Source organism: Uloborus diversus, chromosome 8 (assembly GCF_026930045.1).
Source record: "Uloborus diversus isolate 005 chromosome 8, Udiv.v.3.1, whole genome shotgun sequence".
Classification (NCBI taxonomy): Eukaryota; Metazoa; Arthropoda; class Arachnida; order Araneae; family Uloboridae; genus Uloborus; species Uloborus diversus.
This window is the reverse complement of record NC_072738.1, coordinates 95,829,454-95,849,803: the sequence shown is the minus strand read 5'-3', so window position 1 is coordinate 95,849,803 and position 20,350 is coordinate 95,829,454. Positions and strand designations below refer to the sequence as shown.

The following is a 20,350-nucleotide window of genomic DNA, read 5'->3' as shown; positions in this document are numbered from 1 at the left end:
TTCAGATGGCCATGCTATTTATTTGTCTAGATCCTTCACTGTTAAAAATGCAGGAACATAATACTGTAAATATTACTGCAAAATGGAGTTCTTACTGCACAAAAAAATCTTACAATGAAATTTTTCGGAAAAATAAACGATCGCCAACCGCAATCCAGGGTAATGGCTCGCTCTGTAATGCGAAAAAAGAGTGCCAGAGTTTGAAACCCAGTGCTTGAACACGTTTTTTTCTGCGGCGCAAATTTCACATCGTGTTGGTTCTTCTACCGTAAAATTTCACGATAAAAAGTACTTGCAGCTGGGATGCCAGTACTTTTTAACATCAAACTTGATAATTTTTTTTTTTTTTTTTTTTTGCGTTTGCGTACCCCTATTGTTTCTTTGGGAGAACTATACGGGCATATAAGCTCATATTATGTACAGCGCGATATATCTTAGGGCTTCTATATGTTAACAGGTTAACTGTAGGTTAACAGGTTAACAGGCTATAACTATAGGTTACCAGGTAAGTATTGAGTTTTGTAGGCAACTGCGAGCCACCTTGGTATACGGTATAAATTCTGGTTAGCAGTTTTCATGATCTGGAAAAACAATTGCACAACTATCAAGTATATATATATTTGATCTACGGCTGAAATTTTCTGTGTTTTCCCTTTCCTTTGCGCATTTAACGTGATAGTAGTGTACTAGAACGGAAGAATAAGTGAGTTTTAACATCCCATTAGCTTGACTACGATTGAACCAGAAAGTCCGGATCGGAGGTCAAATTTCCAACAGAGCTCATTCGTATGGAAATGCACACCAAATGCTGCATTTCATTATTTTATTATATTTTATTTTTCAACGTCTGCAATGACACTGCTATATTTTTTCTGGTTGCATCGGGAGTGCTGTTGCACCCGACTGCTGTTAAGAAATAAATATTATATTCTTAGACAGATATATCAGTGAGAGTAAATTATGGGTTGTTTGATTTTGAACCAGAACAAGCTGACAATTGTGCAGAGATTTCTAACACTATGTACCCCCTGTTCGAACTTAAAAGCAATAAATAGCTATTTTATTGCATCTAAGCTTCTAAAAAAATTTATAATATTTACTAAGCTATATGATTATTTCAGATACATCCGAAGCGTACAGTATTTCAGCATTTTGACGCAATTTACTACAAGCTTTAAAAAAAAAAAAAAATCAGAAAATTGCTTGAAATTCTATGCCTTTGCAGCATTTGAAGGAATTTCAACACTCTCCAAAAAATTTTATAAGAATTTATTGTCACAAATGGCGTTTTTTCCACATTACTTTTTTTTTGTCACAATTCGTTAAAAATTTCAAAGAACAGCATTTACAAGAGCATTACAGTTTTTGTAGACAGAATTTTCGTAAGGAGTTAAAATTTTTGTGTACATTTTGTTCCACCAATGTTACTTTTTATGCACCACCTACTATCGGAAATAAATTTTTGTTTTTCGTTTCACAAGTCACAGTTATATTCTAGATTGTTAAACTTGAAAGTCAAACTGCTTAAACTTTTACACTTTAAGTCACTACAACTTTCATAAATCAAAGCTGCAAATACGTAATTACAACGTATTTTCATGCAAATTAGCAATGAACAGAAACTATCACTATTGGCCAGGCTGGGTTTTAGAGATTAAATCATCTTGTGTCGTACACGTACGATTTAAATACCCATACAGGGCCCGCTGGACGGTCCCATGTTGTCTAGTGCAGGAGTTCTTAATCTTTTTCAACATGTGTATCCATTTACATGTATTTTTAACTGTACGTTAATCCAACAAAAACTCTTCAGTTTTATTAAGAATTAATTAAATTTAACTGTTAAACTATTCAAGTTAAAAAAAAGAGTTTGTAATTTAAATTAAAAACAATTTTATTGTACTCGACATGCATTACTAAGTTTTTACTAATCAGACGTGAATCTAAAGTCTCATGAAATAACTATTGATTTTTTTTAATTATCATTTTATTTATTTATTTATTTTTTTTTACAAATTCAGCAATGACTCCAGATTACTCAACTACAGCCATAAATGTTACTCAGCATTAAACTCGTTTCTATACCTGCACTTCAGATAAATTAAACTCGAAAACCCTTTTCCGCACTAGTAATTAGTCGTAAACCCTAAAAGAATTTTGGCTGCAATTAAGGTTTCTTGCTTGCATTCACTTTCTATACTATTCAAATGTTCATTGAATCGTCGACTGGGACAACGTTGTATGTTACAAAATGCAAATTTTACGAACGAGCGTTTTTCTGAGAGCGCAATTAAGCTTGAAAAAGCTCCTCCAAAAAATGTCCCATCCAACGTTGCCCCACTGTGATAAACGTTGTCCTTCAAAGTAAAAAGATATATACGACCCAAATACGTTTTTTCAATGAATCAAACTATATATTTCACCGAAAAACTAATTTTAAAACAGAAAAAACACACACACACATGTCCAACGTTGTTCCAACCGATCATTCAATTAATAAAGTAGCAATACTGTTAACATAACAATACTTTTGTTTCCTGTGTAAGATTACACAATATTATTCAAATTTTTGTCACTATTAAACTCAATTACTACTATCAATCTTATATTAAATATCTTTTAGTAGGTAATGGCGTATCCCTTAAATGTTGACACGTACTCCAACGGATTCACGTACAACCAGTTAAAAAACATTAATTTAAGTTATTAGGACAGCTGTCCACCCAATGATCCAGGGTAACATTTCGTTCGAGTTATGAAACTGAACATATCAGCTCTCTCGAGCTATTTCGTTAACCTAAAGCTTTGTAAAAAAACAGGAACTTGTTGGGGAGACGGTACGCAGAGTTACGTGTTGAACCTTATGGTTAGAATTTCACGGGATAAAACATTTATGTGTATTATAACATTTAAAAAATCATATCTTCACACTTGAAGTTAAAATGTATCTTAATGTTTTCAGGCCATCCATGAAAGAGCTAAAAAGAACAAAGAAAGAGCAACTGGCGGAAATCGTCCTAGTCCAAGTATTTCAACAAGCAAAAGCAAATGCACGCAGAAAAATTCTTCTGCTTCATCTTCGTCCCAACAAAAAGTTACAACGCGAAGAGAAACCATAACCACACAAACAAGCAATAATTTTCCAGAAGATGAAATAGAAGATGAAGATGATGACGAACTAACGATTGTTGCCGATGGAGAAGATCCTTTAGCAACGAAGGGATCAACACCCGTTGTTGTCAAGTTGACAACACGTTGCAGTAACACAGACTCTGGCTATGACGGCCCATCTCAGCAAGAAACGCAATTTACTATTAACCCCAAGGCGGATATGCCCAACCATAGAGGTAGCCTAGACGATTCTCCTAAAAGCAACAATATAGAGATTTCGCCAAAGCCAAGGAAAAATGGTATATTGGTGAAAACAACATCAAGAGGAAAAGGTGGAATCGATAAAATAGTGGTAGAGAGGAAAAAGAAATCTAGGTTCAATTTAGGTAGGAGACATAAAAGTAGCAGCAAGAAAAGAGAAAAGGCATCAGTAAAGAGAGAAAGAAAAGCTACGAAAACGCTTGCTATTGTTTTAGGTATGTAAATCATTATTTTATGCTGCGTAACATTAGTTCTTACCTTAAAATACACTAAGTGCTCAAAATGTAAATACATTTCCTATGTTAAGAAACATTAAAATTCAAAATTACTCTCTGTGCACATATTAAAAAAAAGTTATCATCAATTAGAGAATCAATAGAAATTTACATACAAAATGAAGCACCTTATAGAGCAACTCCATGTCGGATCAAATACTGTCTTACTTATTAATTCCGAGTTCAATAATAGTTGGTATGGAGGACACATAGGAAGAGATAAGTACTCCTGGCAGTTTTTATTTCTGTTTTAAAAATTGTTCCAAATTCTAAATGCGCAATAAAAAAATAAAAAATGTTTCCTTACGAATGACTGTATCGTCTAATCTATTTTTAGTAGAATCTAAATTCAAAAATCATTGCTTGTCTAAAAAAAACAGAGCTTTCTATTGATATATTCCATGACTTTCTTACGACATATTTAAGTGTCAAGTCATTCATCGTAAATTTTGACACTGAATGTATCAAAACGCCTCCCCCCTTCCCCCGCTTTTCAGAAATTTTTGAAAAAAATTATTTTATTTCGCAACACTATTCTTCCACAGTACAAAAAATTAAGACTGGCATCGAATGACAAGACGCTGCAAAAGGAAAAAACCAAGAATGTCTACATATTTTCTGTAGATGAGCAATTCCAAGTCAGATCAATCAAAATAAGCGAGTTTTTGACTAAAATAAGAACTTCACCTCTCCAAATATGTAAATTCTTGTTGCCCATGGTCAGAGAGCTATACCACAGAAATTGTTCTACATTGACATCCTTAAGAGGCAACCTTAGCCATACGTTTGGGAAAACTCGCGAAAGAGAATCCCCCCCCCCCTTCACAAGTGTTGTTTTACACAATCACTTTTAGGTCATATTTGAAGAAAAAGAGTGAGTTCGGGCATTATCTCGTGGACAATTCTAAAACGAAATATTAAGTCATCTGTGGTAATATTTGAGAGGAGGGAGATTAGGGCTCCTCTCTCGGAATTTTTTATTAAGGTTGTTGTCCTAGAAACGCAACTTTCGTGTATCTTTAAAGACGTTTGGTGTGAAGGTTTGGATTTAGGAATTTTTCTGCGGTTCTTTTTAAAAATTGAAGCTTTAAAAAAATTAGACAATCTTGGTAAGTAATATTAGGAAGCAAATGAAGATTTGGGGATGCATTCTAAGAATTTTATCAAAAGTTAGTCTTCATAACAAATGTTAGGTTCACTTGGACGATATTCATCCAGGTTCAAGGGCTAAGTTCAGAATTTTTTCAATATTGAAGTTTTGAAAACGCAATTATTTAAACGCCTAAAATCTCATTCTTGCTCGGTGATGTTAGGAGAACAGAGAGTGTTTGAGCTTTCCATAAAAATTCTTGGCATTGGGGTTATACGAACGGAATTTCATGTTTTTTTTTTTTTTTTTTTTTTTTGCTTAGAGAAAGAGGTTGGAGATTCGGGGGCTCATCTCCCTCCTCAAAGCCCATTTTAAATCTGTCTGACGTTTGAAAAGGAAAAGAAAGGAGCGGTTTCCTACCGAAAGTTGTTTATAATTGACGGAAACACTTTTGTATTCTATATTTGGTGGAGAAGTATGTGAAGAAAGGTTGAATAATTTGGGGAAAAGGGTAGAAACTTTCCTCCAGAAATCGTTTGAAGTAAATGTTCTGGTGAAAATTTCAGGTGATAGTATAAATGAAAGTGGGCTTTCGTCCCCTACCCTCTTAAAAAAAAAGAAAATATTAGCAAAAAACGCAGTTTTAGGCTCCTTGTGTTCCCGTCAAGGCGTCAAGAGGCTAATGACTACTTTCTCATCGGTGGCTATTTTTTCCAACCTTTTTATATACTTTTCTATGTGTTTAGAACCAGTTAATGCATCATTTTTATTTGTTATTCAAAGTTGGTGTTGGTATGATGAGATTGGACTTCAAAATGTGATATGATCAATCAGAATCTGCTTTTTTTTTTGCATCTACATTTCCTTTTTCCAAAAGTGATTCTATTTTGAACTCCTATGGTTCTGAGAGTAATGCCTAATTTATTTCCGACCAATTCCTTTTTGCAGTAGAAAGACCTCGATCGCAGAACAAAACTGTTTCTTCCAAAACGTTCTGTTCTATTGCAAATCTATATTTAATCTGTTTTAAGTTTGACCCTAGCGGAAGAAGGACATAAATTCCCCCTAGCCTGCCTCCGCCACCACCGTTGGACCACTACTGTAAAATTTGGTGTATATATCTATTAAAAAATGTTGCAACAATAAAAATATCTGACATTTTAATTTTGTATAGTTTTGACTTAATGAGGGGGTATAGTTTTCAAAGTCCCCCTCTAAATCCACAACTGGATGCACCCATATAAGTTATTTAAAATCGCTAAGAAAAGTCAATATTTAAAATAAGAAATATTTCAATCAAAATTAATTCATTGAAAACTTTCTAATTTCAGCTGATAACAATCTTTGACGATATTTATAAAAATATGACAATAACTAAAGCCAGTGTTGTTTTACGAAAGATAAAGCAGCCGTAAAAAAATTTTATTTGCAAAAAAAAAGACAGAGAGAAAGGTTAATTCATAAAAAAGTAAAAATTGCGGAGAAGATGGTTTAGACCATAACTAGCATTTTGTTTAATAATAATTTTATTAAAGAGTTTTCCTACTTTTGTATTTAAAAAGGTTGCGCTCATAATTTTCTCCTCAAAGTTTGTTTCCTGGAATATTACCTCGTTGTCTCTAATAAAATATCAGAAAATCAGAAACATAGTTCTTATCAGCAGAATAACACAAATTAGACTTTAGAAAAAAAAGCCAATGTCATTTGGAAGGAGCAATAACGTCATTTCAAATAAATCATTGCCGTTAAAAAAAATATTTGAATAAAATAACACGAATCATTAATGCTAAATTTTAACAGTATAGGGTAGACCGACCAGTGAGTGAACACAACCTAGTGAATGAACAGCGAGTTATTTAAAAAAAAAAAAAAAAAAACTTCCAAAAAAATTTTCTGAAGAAATTCACTACAAAAGCGTTCTTTATTGATATTCTAAGCTATCTGACACCTGATTGGTTACTTTGGATGCGTATTTTTTTCCTGGAAAAAATTTGAAATTTTTACTGCCGTGAATTAGTTCTTTCTCTCTTTCAAAATAATAAGACTGGTTTCGTGCTAGCAATTATTTTGATACAAATTATTTTTATCGATACATTTTATTTTTTAAATCTCTAAAAGAAAAATTAAGTATATATATTTAGGCTATGGATTTAAATTGTTTCAGTCAATGCAGAATGCGTAAATTTTCAGGTAGAGGGGTGTTCAGTCACTGGTTACGAAAAATTGCAAAAACCCAGTGAATAAACAATGGCAAAATTTCTTTTGATTTAAAAAGAAATTTGAAGTTTCTTTGAGGTATTTTCATTTTCGTACTTTTTTGTAATGCAGATGATTTTATATGCTTATTTATTTATGTATTTCATTATATACTTTATAATTTCTTTATTTTTATCTTTGCAAACAATGCACTATTTACTGAGTTTTATCTTTTATCTATCTATATCTCTATCTGTATATTAACCTATCTACCTACACTGTAAAAAAATTCCGAAACATTACTGGTTATTTCCGTGGAATGTTTCGGGATTTCATAGGTTTTCTCCTAGTTCCCCAAAAAATCAAGTATCTTCGCAAAAAAGTTTCCTGAATTCCTAAAAGATGCACGAATGCAGACCTTGCACTGGTGTGAAAAATATTTTTTGCTACCAGTTTAAATATTGACGGAGCGTGTTTATTAAGTGCATTGGCTTTCGATTGTGTATGGCCCGTCCGGATTGACTAAGCTTCCAGTGAAAGCAAATAAGTCACTGGATAGCTTTGCGAGGTAGGAATTGCAAGGAATATGCTTGGTTCATGCTTGCAATTTTCGCGTAGCTTGGCCGTGGTTGCTCCAATATTTCTGGAGCTTCTTGGTAAATCAGGAAGGTTCTAATCAAATAAATTCAACCTATTTAATTTTTCTAGAAGGTTCACGACTGGCTTTAACAGGGGAGATTTCCCAGTATTTCAGGAAGGTTACTGACTTTTACCGGAAAACGTTCCTGGTTTTTGTAAGATATGTTACTGGCTGAAATTGGGCACATCAGCTGCCTACTATTTTCCAGGAACGTTTCTGAATCGATTTTACAGTGTACATCTATCTTTCTATATCTTAATCTCTCTTGATAGATAGACAGGTAGATAGAGAAATGGAAATATATCTACAAAGACAGATAATAGATAGGTAGATATGTATGCATTTTGTATATAGATAGATAGATAAATATATAGAGGAAGATATGAAGATAGATACATACACTGTAAAAACGATTCAGAAACGTTCCCGGAAAATCATAGGCAGCTGATGTGCCCAAGTTCAGCCAGTAACATATCTCGCAAAAACCAGGAATTTTTCCCGCTAAAACTCAGCAACCTTCTTGAAATTATCCTGAGAAATCCAGAAATAATCCCGTTTATAGCCAGTCGTGTCGCTAAAACTTTAAAGTAATCTTTCGTAGGGCTAATATAACAGCTCTATAAGCAGTATTGCAATCATGGCCAAAGCTAAGCCAGAATTGCAAGTAATAATTGCAATTTTCGCAAAGTTTTTCAGTAGTCCAAAGACTTTTTTGCTCCCTTTGGGAGCTTAAACAGTCCGGACAACCCGTAATAGAAAACATGTCGATATACCTTATAAATACTCTCAGTTAATCTTTAAACTGGGAGCTAGAAATATTTTTTTGCAACAGAGAGAAGTATACATTCCTCCAACTTGTCCCCATTCAGGAAACTTTTTGACAATGATACTTGATTTTTCCAGGAAAAGGATAAAAACCTTTGAAATCCCGAAACGTTACACGGAAATACTCAGTTACGTTTCTGAAATTTTTTACAGTGTAAAAAATAAGAGGTAAATAGATATATACGTAGATAAATATAGAGATAGAATAGATAGGTAGATAGATTGATAGATTTATTGATAGATAAATAGGTAGTGGTTAATAGATAGATAGCTAGATAGAGAGTTTAATGTACAGATATATAGCTAGGTAGAGAGACTGATATAGAGATAGATAGTAGATATATAGACAGGTAGATAGACCGATAGATATAGATAGGTAGATGTATTGAGAAGGAGATAGATAGATAGCTAAGATAGATAGACAGGTAAAAAAACAGGTAGAGAGATAGATAGATAAGATATATAAATAGATGGATAGATATATAGATAGATATATAGATAAGTAGATATATGTATATAGATAGATAGATAGATAAATATATAGATAGCTAGATACAGATAAGTAGATAGACAGATAGAAAAATAGATAAGTACATTGATAAATAGGTAAATTGACATAGAGATAGACCGATAGGTGTGTAGATAGAAAAATGGATATAAAGTTATATTGATAGATGGATACAGATATAAAAAGATAGATATAGATAGATAGATAGATAGATAGATAGATAGATATAGTTATATAAAGAGATAGGTAGATAAACAGATTTAGATAGTTATATAGATAAATAGATAGATCTCAAAGAAACTTAGTTTCTCTTTGAATCAAAATTTATCATGTTCATTCACTGGACCAATTTGTGTTCATTTACTGGCTCGAGGGGTTAATTCACTGGGTCGTTGTGCCATTTTTTCTTTAAACACCTAAAAAAGTCGGAAGCGGTACCATTTAGGTTCTCGCGATTTTTTAGAGATGTTTATATAGATCAATTAAAATGTTTTAACTATCACGATTTATATAGTATAGAATTTAAAATTACTAGGATTTTTAAAAAATGAATGTGTGCTTAACTGTTTATTTACTGGTCGGTCTACCCTATATCACCTTTTACGTAGTGAGATAATGTAAAATATGCAAAGTAGTTTAGGAGGTAAGTATATTGTTTAAACTTTAAATATAAAAAAGTTGTGTATTGCAATACACAACTTTTAAAATATTGAAAAAAAATAATAATGTCTTTAGATCGCGCATTGGCAGCAATGTTTTTTAAAAAAAGTTAAAAAATAATTAATTTTCAATTTTTGTTTCTAAAAATCCAAATATTCGAAATTTTTCTTTTAATACCGTTTATATGCTTCCTTTTAATAAGTTCCTTATATATCTTTAAAAATATTTACATTCCTTTGCAGTTTCTATAGTTCACGCATAAACCGCAAAGTTACATGACATTAACCAAAAATTGACGTGTTTAGCTTATATTGCTCATGCAGCATTTTTTCTTTCATAGATCCCAGTTTTTGTTTTTTTTTACAATAAATGTCGTTAAACAGCTCTCTTGGCTGTAAATACAACTTAATTTTATTGCATTCACAGCCTAGAACCCACCACAAGTAGATGATTGCACTTTGTGTTCCACCCTGCTTTTCCTAAGAGTAGTTTTGTGCAGGACTTATATATTTGTAAAGTAACTTACATTCACAATAAATATATGATTTTAAACAATTTTCTACGTTTTGAGCAAGATTTGAAGTTGAGCTTACGACTCAGTTTTGGCATTGATCTTTCCGAATAAAAAGTTTTTCAGATAAATCCATCTCTTACGTCCGATACCTCAAATGAATTTCTACAGATTCACTGACCAGTTCTACAATCCTTTTACCTGCCCGAGTGTGATATCGGAATTTTAAAAATGCATACTTAAGCAAATGTATAGTTTCCAGAAGTGATAAAACATCCTTGTTTTACACATCATCACTGAAGGAGAGGAAAGTAAATAAGTTGATCAATTACTAAACTGTAACATTTCGAAGCTTCAATTCTTAGTATTGGTGGATGAAGTTCTCTTATAGATATAGAACTATTTTGTGATGGGTAATCTGTTGTATTGTGATACTGTAATCCAATTCCTTCATGTTTTGTCTCTTGTCCACTGCCATGACCGATAACAAAATCTCAAAAATAGCAAATTAAGCATTTATTTCAATCACCAGATCCATGATATTCAAAGGATCATCAAACACCTCATTTGTAGATTTTGTAACATTAAAGGAGTGTACGGGTCCATGTTTCATGGACGTTCGTTTCTTTAAATTTCATCAAGCCATAGATGCAAAATTTTTACAAGTGTCCTCATTCTGTTACTAGTTTAGTTAGAAAAATATACAGACCTAGTGCTCTGTCAGCACTTGTTAACGAATGATAATGATTGAAAGGTGTTGGTTTTGGGAGATCGAGTTCAATATCACGTTTTCATTTCTGTATTAAATTGACAACACTTTTGCTCGCTTTTTAAGTCAGTTTAAAAATTCCGATTTCTCCCGACCGAGTTCTATCTAAGTTAATTGTATATAATTATAAAAAAACAATTGAAGCTTTCCCCATAATTCAGTTTTTGTTTCTCTTTTACACTCCGGCTGTTGAAAGGGTTACTTAACTGGTTAGTGAGTCAGTAGGTTGGTTATTTTGGGAAAATACGTGACATGGATTAATGTGAAAAACTTTATACTCGCGATCATCAAGGCAAAAATTGAGTCACAAGTCCAAATTCAAACCTTGATCGAAACTTAGATACTTATTTAAAATATTATCGTTTTTGTGTGAATATTTTTTTTTTACAAATGTATAAGTTCTGCAAACCAGTCTTCTTGGAAATGGCAAAGTGGAACACAAAGTGCAACCACCTACTTGTGGTGGGTTTTGGGTCAATTGCAGTAAAATATAATAATTGGATTTCCAACAAAGAGTTGTATATTGCACATTTATTGTAAAAAAAATTATAACTTGAATCTCTAAGAAGAAATACCGCAATGTTTAAAATAAGCTGAAAATGTCGATTTTTAATTAATTTCACGAAATTTTGCGGCTTATGCGCGGACTAAAACTAAAGGAATGTAAATGGAAGCATGTAAATGGTTTTGAAAACAAAATTTTGAACATTTGGATATTATAAAAATATCTGAAAATTTACCATTTTTTTACCCTTTTTTCAAACTTTGTTGCCCATGCGCGATCAGAAGCATAAATATTAATTTTTTTGAGTATTTTTGCCATGTTTAGGATGGCAATACACATTTTTTTTTATGCTATTAGAAGTTGCTTCTCGATTTCCTTTAACGGCCAACCCTAATGTATACCCATTTAAATATACACTTCAGCTTTGCCTCTTTCTAATTATATAATGAAACTGCACAATCTTTAATTACGTCTTTTTTATTTCACCTTATACTAAGCTTAAAAATGTGTAAGCTGTTAACACAAACTATTCTAATTGATGTTTATGTTTTACTTTCACATCTAATGAAATACTTTTTAAAACCGGATGTAAAAGAAAACATACATGTGTTAGTTTCTCTAATAATTTAAAATATTTTTTGTCAATTGTTTTTTTCTCTTTTGACTTTCAAACAAAGAGGCTGCCAAGTTTTCTTGAAGTATTTACAAGCCTAAAAAAAGACAACAATATTTTTTGATGTTAGTGACTAAAAATAGGGCGCTGCTCTTTACTGTATTTTGAAAGCATTTTGTGTCAAAGCAAGATAAGGAGAACACTTGAGTTTTGTTTTTAAAAAATCGGAAAAAATAGAACAATTGATCGCTGGGGGAAAAAATACTTTTATTTTCAAAAGCTTTCAAACTATTTACGATGCCATTTTTTATAGTAATACAATGACTATTTGCACCTGATGTTTCTTCCTTATTACGTTGCACAAAATGAGCAAAAGAAACAGTAATTTTGAGAGTATGATTTGTGAAATATAGAACAAAGAGAGAGAGTATGATTTCAAAGTATGATTTCAGAGTATGATTTGTTAAATATAAACCAAAGAGAGGAATTATGATTTCAAAGTATGACTTGAGAATATAATTTGTTAAATGTAAAACATAGGGAGATAGTCTGATTTCGAAGTATGATATGATATGAGAGTATGATTTATTAAATATAAAACAAAGAGAGATAATATGATTTCAAAGTATTATATGAGAGTATGATTTGTTAAATATAAAACAAAGAGAGATATAGTAGGATTTCCTTCTAAAAGATTAAGATGTAATGTTAACAATTATAAACCATTAAAAATTTCGATCCTTAAAAAATGAATAAAAGCAGTAACAATGCTCATACAATAGGCATTTGCGCCTGATGTTTTTTACTTCTTACGGTGCATAAAATTAGCAAGAAATGTAAAAAGCATTAAACAAAGAGAGAGAGAGTCTGATTTCCTTTTAAAATATTAAAATGATGCGTTAATAATTATATAACATTGAAAATTTATTTATTTAAAGTGTGAGTAAAAGCAAAAAGCAATGAATGCAAAATAAATCGATAACTTTTCTTTTTTTTAATTTGAGAACATGACATATTTTACATGCTCTAGTCATAATTAATGAACACGAAGAATTTTCGACTAACTGACCTCAAACCTATGATTCTCCACTCACAAATCCAATTTCTTATCCATCTGGAAAAGACGTGACGGACCAAAAGTGTATGAATAATATTTTCATGTAATTTTTAAAAGAAAAATAACTTCTAAAAAAGTTGAGTAACAAGGGAAAAAAAATCCACCATTGTTTTTTTTTTACACTTAAGCAGAAAATTTAAATATAAGATTCTAAATTTCAAAGAAAAATATAAAAATAAATGTTGCTTTCACATTTGGTGAACCGGAAATCAATGTATGGAAATCTTGCATTCCACTACTTAAAAAAGAAACAAGAAAATGAAACACAGTAAATAAATAAAAGAAATATGATATACACAAAAGAATGGTAAGGGGGATGAGTTCAAACAATAAGTGTTTATTAGAATTCCGGGCAGTCTAACATAATTTTGGTGTTTCACCCATTGACTTTACCGAAAAAAAATATTTTGGTATCAAATTTCTAATAGTGTGGGAAAGTTGCCTAACATTTTTGTTTGTAAATGTGGAAAATTTTGCTTTTCTGAGTTGAAATCCTAACACACTCTGGGTACTTGCTTAATACAAAATTTGTTAATCCCCCGAATTCCCAATATAATTTTTTTTTAAATAGGAAATTAGAATCCTTAGTTTCAATAGTGCGGAATTGGGCCACCTTATGTTGTAGTTGGTATATGTTCTAAATTGTGTTGATGTGAGTTAATATCTTCAGTTGCGCATGGAGTCGTTCATTATACTTTTGATAAAATTTTTATCGTCTTTTCAATATATTCCTTGAAAAAGATAAATTATAATCATTATTTCCAACAGTGCTGAAAGGTTTCCGCATGATAGCATCTGTTTTTATTATTATTATTATTGATGTAGGTCAATGGCTTCAGCTACGTCTGAGATCGTTCACTATACAAAATTCGTTAATTTTATCGTTTTTTCCAATGTCTGCAAAAGCTCTATTCAAACCACTTGGCTACTTTTTGGAACTATGGAAAATGTGGTTTATAATTTCTTTAAAAAAAAAAAAAAAAGCATTGCAAAAAGGATCAAATTAACGAACTTTGCGTAACGAACATCCCCAGAAGCGTATAAAGGCCATTCAACCGTCACGTGCGGGACATTTTCACTCTATTATTTCACCAAAAATTTGTTATAGAGCTTAATATTTAAAAAAAAAACTGGAGATATCACATTTTCTTATTTTTAAATTTATTAGTACAAAGAGACGTCACACGTAGTTATATTTTTATTACATATTTTTGTTGCTTAAAAAAAAAATGGAAGCGTCACGTGCGGGACATCTAAAGTCAACCTCTAACTATTTGTTACAGGATTTAGTTAATATTTCTTCTCTAATAAAAATGCGATTGCTAAACAAACTAAAGGCCTTAAAAGTCAAGGCTCTAATGAAACACATATAATTTCCTAAGAAATGATAAATTAAACTTGAAAAAAAATATGATGTATAGCATCACGTGCGGGACAGAGTTGTCACGTGCAGGACATTTGCAAATTTTATGCAAGAGCATATTTTTTGAATGTCAGAAACTGAGTCAATGCACAAAATAAAGTATTTGCTAAACACTTTATAAGGAAAAAGTATTTTAGTGAAACGTATTTCAGATTAATGTGCTATTAATTTTGTATAGCCTTTACTCCCATCTACTCAATCAGGGATTCTCAATTCGACTGAGAGAAATATATTTCTGTTTGTAATTTCTTTTTATTTTATATGTGAAATGCATATTTGTAAAATATATATATATGTGTGTGTATATATGTATATATATGTATATATATATGTATATATATATGTGTATATATATGTGTGTGTGTGTGTATATATATGTATATATATTTCCCTGATTGAAATAAATTGAATTGAATTGAATTGAATTGAATTAAATGAACTACTAATGAATATGAAATACAATATATTCTGAAGAATTGTTCTTGTAATTTCACCGACATTTATACAAAACTTGACTCAGAAGCAACCTTTTCTGACGAGGTTTGCATCATAAGTTCATCTCGGGATGACTCATATTAACGAATAACGAATATATGAATGACTCATATTATTTTGAGAAAGGATTTTTTTCTTAGTGTAAAGCATGATAGGGCAATTTTTGGCTGTAACAGTGCATCTGTTAAGCAATTTGTCATAGCAGAACAGACTCTTTTTTGCAAGCCTTGTGTCACAGCACACTGCTTTTGTAGTGAATGGAGCAAAGCTGTAAGTGTTTTGTGTATAACTTTGCTAAAAGACTGTTCGCGATATGGACGAGCAATCCTTCCATTTCTGTCAAATAAGTAAACACTTTGTTAATAACTATATATTTAGACCTGACTTCATAAAGTTAATAAGAAAAACAGATTTTGAACAAAAAATCCATTGGCATAACCGAAACCAATTCCTCAAAATCCCCACACAGCGTTATGTCTGGTATGCGTTGGAGGCTTTTCCTGTATTCTAAGTATTTAAAATTTTCCCTTTTTGGTTATTTTCCCGTAATCCGTCGGGAAAATTTTGCAGATTTTTTTTTTTCATGTTTGATTATTGAACACGCGTCACTTGACATAACTTTTATTTTCGAGGTAGACCGTGCAAAGTGGCCGACGCAGCTAGTAAATAATAAAATGATCGCCTGCCTTCTACAGAAACAAATATTAAGCAGTGATAAAAAAGAAGGAAGAATGAAAAGGAAAAATTCAATATTTAAAACACAAAATATGTCCTCGGTTGGAATGACTGAGCTGGCGGTGTATTTCATGTACGGAATATATTTGTTCCGCCAGAAGTTCTTACATAGAAAATATAAAAATACTTTTATTTTGTTACTATTATTTTCATACGGCGTTATATGTATGTGTGTAATGAGTAATATATTCTTAAAACAAAAGTAATTATTGAAATACTTAGCGCAATCCGTAATGAAGTTAAACACTTTCAAGATTAAAAATAAATTCCTCATGAACGATTGATTAGTGAATAAAAATTGTCGTATATATGTAAAATAAAAATGAGTTCTTACTCCAGAATAATATATTTTAGAATCTAACTATGTGTAAAATGTTTTATTCAGTATTTTCAAGTTGTAACTGTTTATCTGCCGCTAGTTTGTATAATACGTCACGTACGGGACAGTTTTGTTTTCAGAACTTTCTCTAAGCAAAGTTTATTTGAAGTTCTAAAACTGTCATAACATAAAAGTACTACAATAATTAGCTTTAGAAATAAAAAACACACAAAATAAATGACTTTCATTTTTATTCTAACTTCAAATATTCATTTTTTGCTTCACGTGCTGGGCACAAAAATTAAGGTTTTTGTATGTGTTAGTGCAGTTACAAGGTTGCCAACCTTGGAGAACCAATTTGAGGAGCATCTGTGCTGATTTTGAGGAGCAATTTAAAATTTTGCGGAACACTTCAAAATTTTGTATAAAAATCAATAAAATAACTAAAATCCCTTATATAAAATTATTTTAGAGCTTTAATAATCATTATAAGCACTAGTCTAGAAATAATTATTTTTAAATTAATAAAACAGCTTTAAACACTATTTCAATCTTTGAATATAAGCATCTTTAATTCCCTATATTTACACGTTTGTTATAGTAAAATGGTCAAATTTAAGCTTGAAAGCGTTTGGCCGGGAAATGAAGAGCAAAAGAACTTCTTTGCGGAGCTGCGGAGTTTCGCCATTTTTGCGGAGCAACTCCGCAAAATGCGAAGCAGTTGGCAACAATGATAGTAATTAATAAGAATCTTGGATCTTGACATTTAATAATGCTAAAACAATAAAGTTTAGACTTATCTATAAACTTGACTTTAAAAATTTAAATCGATTTTTTAAAACCAAATCAGAGCTTCAATTTGACTCTGAAATGCAGCACGCTTGCTCGCAACTGCACTCTATCTTTAGAATACTGTGTTGCCAACCCAGAAAAAAGAAACTTTGATATCTTGCTCAAAACATTAAATTTAATATTTTAACTTTTCATAAACAACAAAATTTTTCATGAAAAAATAGTTTTAGAATTTACCATCGAGTTATACCTGTTTTCGTGGAATGGCCCATAAGTCTTTGAGCTACATCAATAGAAATTTGCACACAATCTAAGGATACCACATGACAGCTTTTCGGTACTTTTGAAACTAAGGTTTTTAATTCTTATTTTTAAAAAAATCGAAAAAACTTTAAAATTAGCAAGTTTGGTATAATGATTGGCCGAGAAGCATTGAAAATATTAACTGAGATAAACAAAATTTTCCTTACATACTAATATATAATAACATAAAACAATATTTACGTAAGTCTCTGAGCTTTTAGGTCTCGATTTGGGTACTTAATAAGGTGTTCTGCTTTCATAGGATCAACTTCACTGATTTCACACATATTTGAGGGTAGTATAAGTATTTTATTAAAATATTCTGCCTAAACAGTCTTGGACAGTCTTTATTGTAAATTTTGCGACGGATTCGTTACGGGGTCCGAAGCAGCAAGTTTTCTAGCTGTTTTGGATATTTCCCCAAGGTTTATCTATTGCCTTTACAAAAATAAAAAAAGGTAACAAGATACGAGTGTAATGTTAACATGAGTGTAGTCGCGTCTCTTTATATTATTACGTTAGTGCTCACGTTTTGGTCTTTTCTACGCCCTGACGATCTATGAGATGAAAAAGAATTTTGAATGATTTCTTTAAGGGTTTGCTTCAGCCAATAGAATACATAACATTTAATACATAAAAAAATAATTAAAATAAACACTTGCAGCGTACGCTGAAAGAAAGTAACTGTCGGGAAGCGGACTAGGTTGCTTTGCTATTGTCCTAAAAGACCTAAATACATTTCCGAAACTTATACGACGTTGAAATACCGAAATAAATTATCATAATTCTGTATGAGGGTTGGGGGATTGCTAAACGTTAGCTACACAGATGGGCCCCATTATCAATGTAAGGAATGACGTGATATAGCAAAATATGTAACAACGGGTGGGGAAAAAACCAATTCGCGAATTTTTAAGGGTTAGGGGGGAAAATACCATTACACCTACTCTTAAAAATAATTTAAACGTGAAGAAACTTTATGAACTGGGGAGCTAATTTTACTTTTAAAAACTTCAGTAAAAAATTGAACATTTGACTGTAACACTTAACTATTTCTTTTTCTTTTTAGCTATGTTCCTGATCTGTTGGGTTCCTTTCTTTACCGCCAACATTTTAGATGCCATTTGTATTAAACTTGAATCTCACACGTGGCGTCCTGGCATGACAGTGTTTCTTCTCACCACCTGGTTAGGCTACATCAACAGCTGTGTTAATCCTGTAATTTATACGATTTTCAACTTAGAGTTCAGAAAAGCATTTAAGAAACTGTTGCAACATTTCTGTAATTCTTGCAGTGGCCCATTAAGGTGAATGTACAACATTGTGTTCATATATGCCCAAAGGACCATTACGTACTTTGTTATAGAAGAAAATTCAGTACTCTTTTTGATGAAAGATGGCTAAAACAAATAAAATTTAACGATTAGGTTCCGTTTTCGAAAACTTTTATTTTTGAGAAAAGCTTAATAAAAAATACATGTTCGGGTAGACTTAAACCTATAGCTGTTTACGAGACAGAATTTTCTTTGATCTTATAGTGGGTTTGGCTTCATACCAAAGACTTAAAAAAAAAGTTTTTTTTTTTTAAATAACTTTCAAACTTGTAGCATACATTTTAAAACAATCTTAAATTAAAAACATTAAAACCTTAAAAAAAGCAAACTTAAAACAAATTTTGTTATTTATTTCGAAAGTTTTTTTTATTCTTTTTTTTTTTTTTTTTACATTTTGCTTTTACTAATCTGTATACAAACAAAAGTATGTAAAAATATTTCTTCCAACCATTTTCAAAAAATATACAATTTAAACTTTCTGTGCTAACAGTAATTTTGAACCTCCTCGTCCCTCTCCTTTGTCTAACATTGCTTATGATATCTTTAAAATGTTCTTTTAAAAGGAAGCGCAGCTTCTGAATCTCCCTACCCTTAATCAGGAAACAACAAGACAGTGTTACAATTAAAAAATCTAAAGAAGTAGCGATCAAAAGAACATTGTGATGCATGTTTTTGGACGCAAAAAATATTTTCCCGTTGTCGATATATGAGATTTTAAAGCCTACGGGAATTTTAAGAAAAGCGAGTCTCGTTGTTCCAAATTTAGCGAGTTTCGATGGGGACAGACATCTTTCTCACGCTCTGTAGATATGGATGTCCTGCCACATGCAGAGGAGGAAATCGTCTGTGAGAAATTGGTACCTTCAATCTCTCGCCAAGTGTTTAAATTTGCCACTTTTCTTAAAATTTCGGGAGACTTAAATACCTTTTATCTCGATAACGAGGGACAATAACAATAATAATTATTAACTTTATACAGGATTTTAAAAAGCTGAAATTCAAGAAAAAAAAACTTTTATTTTAAATATAACTTACGTGCTCGTTGATTCCGTTTGTCCGAAAGTCTTATGGTCGGTCGCTTACAGTTACCAGGCGTAGCGTTGTACTAAAATAGTAGCATTGATTTGTAAATTTTCTTCTACTTCAATAATGATCTTTTTATCGTCAATATTATTTTCCACATAATTTTCATTATATACAAAAACTACAATATTTGGAGATTTTTTAAATTTCATACAAACCCAATATTCGTTAGGCAAATTAATATGAACAATTTCATCTATAATAGATTTATACGTGGTTATTTCAGTTTCATCTGCGGAAAGATCAAGTTTTATTTTTTTCAAACAGGGAACATTTTTCTTAACTGCATAATTCCTGATGGACCTTTGCTTTGGTATTTTTTTAGTAAAGTATGTTGGCAGATTTGGGAAAATTGTCGGAATTGCCTCATCTTTCAAAAAAGGTCTTCCTCGAGGAATCAAAACTTCCTCACCATTTATAATATGCTTATAATGCGTTTCAATAAAATTTTTTCGAAATGCAGAGCACAAATTGAGCAATATTTATTAAAAACTTTATCTAACCTGGGAATTAACGAGTTCCACTTCTTTAGTTTTTCTTCATCTGCTGTAGCTTTAAAAGCGAAACTTTTTCTTTGCATGTTTTATATCCACTTTTGCACCCTGGTACGAAACAAGATGAAGCTTTTCTTCTTCTAATATTAAACTTTGATGCCTCCATTAAAAGCCTTAAACGCTGTTTAATGAAATATTCACGAAATAAAGGTAAAAAAGAGAAACGCGGAACTAAATTGTTACAAAATCCCGCGTCTACTAATGTAAACACCGCGAAATTGAACGTACACC

At 31.4% G+C, this 20,350-nt stretch overlaps 1 protein-coding gene across 1 annotated transcript in view; it reads left to right on the top strand.

The window, feature by feature from the left end:
* LOC129228495 (dopamine D2-like receptor) overlaps positions 1-18,459 on the top strand; it is a 118,934-nt gene extending 100,475 nt beyond the window's left edge. The window contains exons 5-6 of the mRNA XM_054863176.1: positions 2,963-3,587; positions 18,218-18,459. Of these exons, the coding sequence (XP_054719151.1) occupies positions 2,963-3,587; positions 18,218-18,459 (867 nt within the window). The remainder of the gene's footprint in view (positions 1-2,962; positions 3,588-18,217) is intronic.
* The last annotated feature ends 1,891 nt before the right edge of the window (positions 18,460-20,350 follow it).